This window comes from Arachis hypogaea, chromosome 5 (genome assembly GCF_003086295.3).
Source record: "Arachis hypogaea cultivar Tifrunner chromosome 5, arahy.Tifrunner.gnm2.J5K5, whole genome shotgun sequence".
NCBI classification, from domain to species: domain Eukaryota; kingdom Viridiplantae; phylum Streptophyta; class Magnoliopsida; order Fabales; family Fabaceae; genus Arachis; species Arachis hypogaea.
In genome coordinates this window covers 112,855,707-112,861,378 of record NC_092040.1, presented here as the reverse complement: position 1 = coordinate 112,861,378, position 5,672 = coordinate 112,855,707, and the positions used below count along the sequence as shown (strand labels likewise).

The following is a 5,672-nucleotide window of genomic DNA, read 5'->3' as shown; positions in this document are numbered from 1 at the left end:
ACTACATGGATGAAGAAGGAGGATGGTGAAAATCAATCTTCAGACTTAAAAATATGACTACTTCCTCTGCATCATTTCCTTCAATATGACTACTTTCAAGACAACTGCAACATAGATCCTGTCAGTTACCTTGTCCACATATCCAAAGCAAACATACCTCCAGTTCTTTTTGAAATACAAGACCCCAATAATTCCCCAGAAACCAGTTGCAAAGGCAAGAGCTATGACTGAGTAAAACAACTCTTTGTCTAGCTTGTCATTTTCCCTATCTTCTTCTTTATAGCCTTCTTTATAGAATGATAAACATTTATTACAATAATTAATTGTTGAATATTTGAATGTTTTTGTTTAGCAAAAAAAATTTCTAACAAAAAATACGAATAAAATAATAAAGAAGTTTAAGAAATTTTGGAAGAGTTTTATGGTTTTATGTTGATTTAATTGAGTTTTTTAGTTAGTCGAAATTTAAAAAATCAAATTATCTAAGTCCATTTCATCTATTAATTCAATATATGTTATATATTATTACAATTGAATATGAATTTAAATTTTAATACTCTAAGATAATTAAGTTAGAGAACCAAAATATCAACCAATTGAACAATCAATACTACATATAATAAAACTACTATTTTTTTCCAAAAAATTTGGAACCCTCGTCGCCTAAACAAAGATCCGCCGATCTAATCAACACTACCCCTCATTTCTCCCCAACCAACCTCCACCATATATATCACTATTCATTCTTTCTTATTTTTCATCATCATCAACTAACAAATTATTGCTAATCTAGATATGTTTAATTACTATAATTTTGGCAAAATTGTTCAAAAAGTATTTAATTTATTTTAATTTTATAAAAGTGTATCTTCTATAAATAAAAAGTATTACATAGATATATCTTAAAAAAGAAAATAGTGTTATTTTCTCTAAAGTTTTTCGTAGGATAATTTATATATTTCGTGGAGCTAAGCTTATGAGACTATATATCTAATATCTTGGTGAAAGGTCATGAAACTATGAAAGTCTTTCTATTCCAAGTCAAGTGATTTGAAAGGCTAAGTCAAGCAAACAAAACTACTTCCTTGGTTCTATGCAACAATTGAGATATCTTTCTCTAACCTCTGACTTTGTGTTCATCAAAGTAGCAAAACTGAAGCACAGGTTCAAGGTATCTGGATGTGTGACAATGACACTTCAATATTCTGAAGCCTTCTTTCTAGTTCTTATTCATATGATTAAAAATTTTCTCACAAATTTTCATTTAAAATGAAATTATTACGGTAGGATTTATTAGCAAATTAAGATTATTAGCTGCAATTTTTTTTTTAGTAGTAGCAATAGCTACAGAGAATGTTTATCCGATCCTATGAGTTGGGCTAAATTAATTTGTACTAACTTTATCTATCACTTTTTCTTGATTCTTGTTATATTTATATATATAGTGTATTTCCTGGTTAAGTTAAAATCCTCCTCATACTACCAATCATAGTAGATTGTTGTTAATTTTCAAATTTACCTCACTTTCATATTATGCATTTGTAATATGGATCAACTTCTTTAAATATTTTAGCACCAGAAACATAAAGCTACTTGCAATTTTAACATAAATGCAAATGATAATTGATACAAAAACAGAAGAAATATTTAAACATATCTCAATGAAAACACAACTCTAATGATCTAGAAGCATAACAATCTTATTTAACATTAAGAACTACATGGATGAGGCCAATGAGGGTGTGAAAATCAATCTTCAAATTTACAAACATGACTACTTTCTCTGCATCATTTTCTTCAATTTGACTACTTTTAAGACTACTGCAACATAGATCCTGTCAGCAACCTTCTCCACATATCCAAAGCAAACATACCTCCAATTCTTTTTGAAATACAAAAACCCAACAATTCCCCAGAAACCAGTTGCAAAGCCAATGGATGTGATTGAGTAAAACAACACTTTGTCTAACTTGTCATTTTCCCTGTCTTCATCTTCATAGTTTTCAATGTTAGGAACATGATGAGGACCATCACCGGGACAATGTTTTGGGAGTGGAGCTCCACAGAGATATTGGTTACCAGTGTAACTGAGTGGATCGTTAAAGGTCTGAAATTGGTTTTCAACAGGAATTGGTCCTGAAAGGTTGTTGTATGATAAATTCAAGTGACTTAGAGAATATAAGTCAATCATGCCTCTTGGAATAGTACCACAGAGATGATTATGTGATAAGTCAAGAGATTCTAATGATCTCATGTCTCCAATCATTTCAGGAATCACGCCAGACAAATTATTGTAGGAAAAATTGAGTCCAATCAATCCTCTGAGGGAAGATATTCCAATAGGAATTGATCCAGACAAGAAATTATTTGATAAGTCCAAGTTGATCACATATTTTAAGTTTCTAATGTAATCAAGTTCTCTTCCTTTGATGACTTGCTTTAGATCCTCATTGTCCCATGGATTTAATTCCTCCCAAAACGAAAGAGTATTTGCCGAAGTCATTCTTGTAATATTGCTAATGCAACGAGGAATTGGGCCAACTAAGTGATTTTCAGCAAGGTCCAAGATTTGCAATTCAACAAATTGACAGAGACTTGAAGGAATGACACCATGTAGCAAATTTTTCCTCAGCCTAAGAATTTGTAAGTCGGGAAGTTCATTACCATTCCAAAAAGGTATGAAACCTGATAGTCTATTCTCCCCAAGATCTAATAATCTCAATTCTTTCATGTTTGTCAAGGATGAAGGAAGTTTTCCTTGAAAGCTATTGTTATTCAAACGCAGCCATCCCAATGATAGATTCCATAATGTGCTTGGAATTTTGCCTGATAACTTATTGTTGGAAACATCAAAACTGTACAAGTATTTAAGTTTGTCCAATGAACTTGGCAATGAACCATTTAAGAGGTTGTTGCGAAGAATCAAGGATCTCAAAAAGGGCATTATAACATGAAGGTTTTCAGGAATTGATCCAATTATTTTATTATTGGAGAGATCAAAGTGGAAGAGGCTGATGAGCTGGGGCCACGAATTTATTAATCCATTGATTGTGCCATGCAAGTAGTTAGAAGAAAGATCAAGCCATTTCAGATTCTTGAGTTGACCGAGGCTTTCAGGAACAACACCAATAAAATGATTAGAAGAAAGATCAAGCCAATGCAGATTCTTGAGTTGACTCAGACTTTGAGAAACAACACCACAAAAATGATTAGAAGAAAGATCAAGCCATCGCAGATTCTTGAGTTGACCCAGACTTTGAGGAATAACACCACTAAAATTATTAGAAGAAAGATTCAGGTTTCGGAGATTCACAAGTTTTCCAAGACTGCGGGGTATTGATCCATTTAACATGTTATCTCCAAGATCTAACTCTGACAATTTTGCCAAATCTCCAATAAAGAGAGGAATTGGGCCGGAGAATGAATTTGACATCAAATGAAGGTACTTTAAATTTTTAAATTGTTCCAACCAATTGGGCAAAAGACCATCAAATTCATTGTCATTCAAATTCAGGTACTCTAAAGCATAGCTATTACAGCCAGATAGAGTTCCTTTGTTTTTGAAAGCAAACCCTTGAAAATTGCTTTGGGACAGATTAAATTCTTTTAGCTGACATAAATTGTTCAAAATTGATGATAGAAAACCCTCTTCCACTGTAGTGAAATTATTCATTGAAAGATCAAGATGGACAAGACTCTTTAACTCGCCTAACCATGATGGAAGTGACTTCAAGTTGTTGTTGGAAAGGCTAAGATAAGTGAGATGAGTCAAATTTCGCAAAGCATAAGGAACTGGACCATAAAACAGATTACTCGAAAGACTTAAGAAAACAAGGTTTTTAAAATTCCCCCACCACAACGGTGTTATTGAATTCAGATTGTTTTCATTGAGGTTCAGGACCCTAATGGAAGTCAAGTTCTGAAGAGTAGAAGGAAGTTGACCAGAAAAACCACATCCCCCAAGGGATAGTACTTGAAGGTTATCAAAATGAGAAAACCATAGTGGAAGTGAAGCTAAATTCTTATTATGAGAAAGCAGAAGGTATTTAATGGAGGTCAGATTTCTCAAAGGATCAAGAAATGTAATATCGGTGGAAGACAAATCCAACTTGAGAAGATTATGAAGCTTGGCTAACCATGGCGGCACAGAGCTTAAAAGGTTTTGTGAGATGTCAAGGACTTTGATGGAAGTGGTGTTCTGAAAAGCATTTAGGATTGGTGAATTTTGGCTAAGGTCATTCCATGCAAGATTGAGGAGTTGGAGACGAGTGAGATTTGTGAGAGGAAAAATATGATCAGAAACAAGTGATGACGACACTTGTCCAAGTCTACAACCAGATAGGTGTAACTCTAACAGAGAAGGAAGCGTGTTAAGTACCTTAAACAGATGGTGAGCTTCAGCCATGGAAAGATCTACATCATACAAGCCAAGGTATTGCAATGAGGAAAGTGAAGAAAGCCAGCTACTGTCAGTAACGTTGGTGAGAGTGAGGCGTTGGAGATAAAGAGCACGCAAGTTGGCAAGGTTTTCAATACTGCTGCTGGGAATGGTCAATGGTTGATAAACATAGTCTCCTCGTAGAGAAAGACTGCGTAGGCTTTGCATAAAACCAAGAAATGCTAGAGCCCCTTGGATGACAACTCCAGAAAGATTCAAATAAATCAAATGTTGGAGCTGTGACAGATATAGAGTAACATCCGTGAAAGTATATGCCAGATGGGGGCAATCATCGCTGTAACTAGACGGTTGTTCTATAATTGATTCAACGATGAATGGAGAACAGAGATCGTTGAGATCAAGCATAACAATATGTCCAGTGACATTATTGCAGGCTATGCCTTGCCATTCACAGCAATCACCATCTACTTCCCAAGATGGAAGTAGTGGCGTCTCATCAAAAAAGCTCAAACTTCTTTTGAAATTAAGGAGAGCCTCTCTTTCTAGTTGAATGCAGGCATAAGAACCTCCAAATTCAGTGATGATGAGTAGCACCACCACAACTACCGCAACAGCAGTACTATTGCTGGAGTATTCTTTTCTTCTCATTTTTTCCAAGGAATTGAGACTGAAAACTCTAATGTATGAGTATATTTAAGGTGTTGCTATGGTTATTGGATATACAACTCCAGCGTTCATATATTTATAGCGGCTCAAGTCCATGATGTGTTTATCGCCAATATTCTGATGATCTCAAAACTAAGTATTCTAAAGTCTTTTTGTGATTGGTTCAATTAGCATTATTTTCGTTTCTCCAGTTAATTGATCAAGATTAATCTTAGCAATTTGACGTTAAATATTATATAAATAGTTTTGTAATATTTGAGTAATTATTTTTAAATAATGTATGATTTCATAACTTAGTAGCTACTATTACATATTTAATTTATCTTTTGAGTTCCGACTTTCATCGCATGTTCCAAATTTTTTGTATATAAGAGTAATTCCTTGATTCACCGTATTGAATTATTGATGAATGATGAGTGTGGGAGCCATATTGACTGGTCAAAGTAATTTACATGGAGTAGCTAGTAATCCTAGTATTCTTAAATAAAAATAAAATATTTAGTCATAATAATTAATGAGAGTCTTAATCCATCCTATAATGATATATAATGTATATTAGGTGTTTAGTAAAATTAATTATATAAATATATATTGAAAATAAATTAAT

General features: G+C 33.5%; 1 protein-coding gene across 1 annotated transcript; it reads right to left on the bottom strand.

The window, feature by feature from the left end:
• Positions 1–1,679: 1,679 nt before the first annotated feature.
• Positions 1,680–5,260, bottom strand: LOC140184771 (uncharacterized). Its single transcript, XM_072237878.1, has one exon. The coding sequence runs from the start codon at positions 5,045–5,047 to the stop codon at positions 1,775–1,777; it is 3,273 nt and encodes a 1,090-aa protein (XP_072093979.1). The 5' UTR covers positions 5,048–5,260; the 3' UTR covers positions 1,680–1,774.
• Positions 5,261–5,672: the final 412 nt, after the last annotated feature.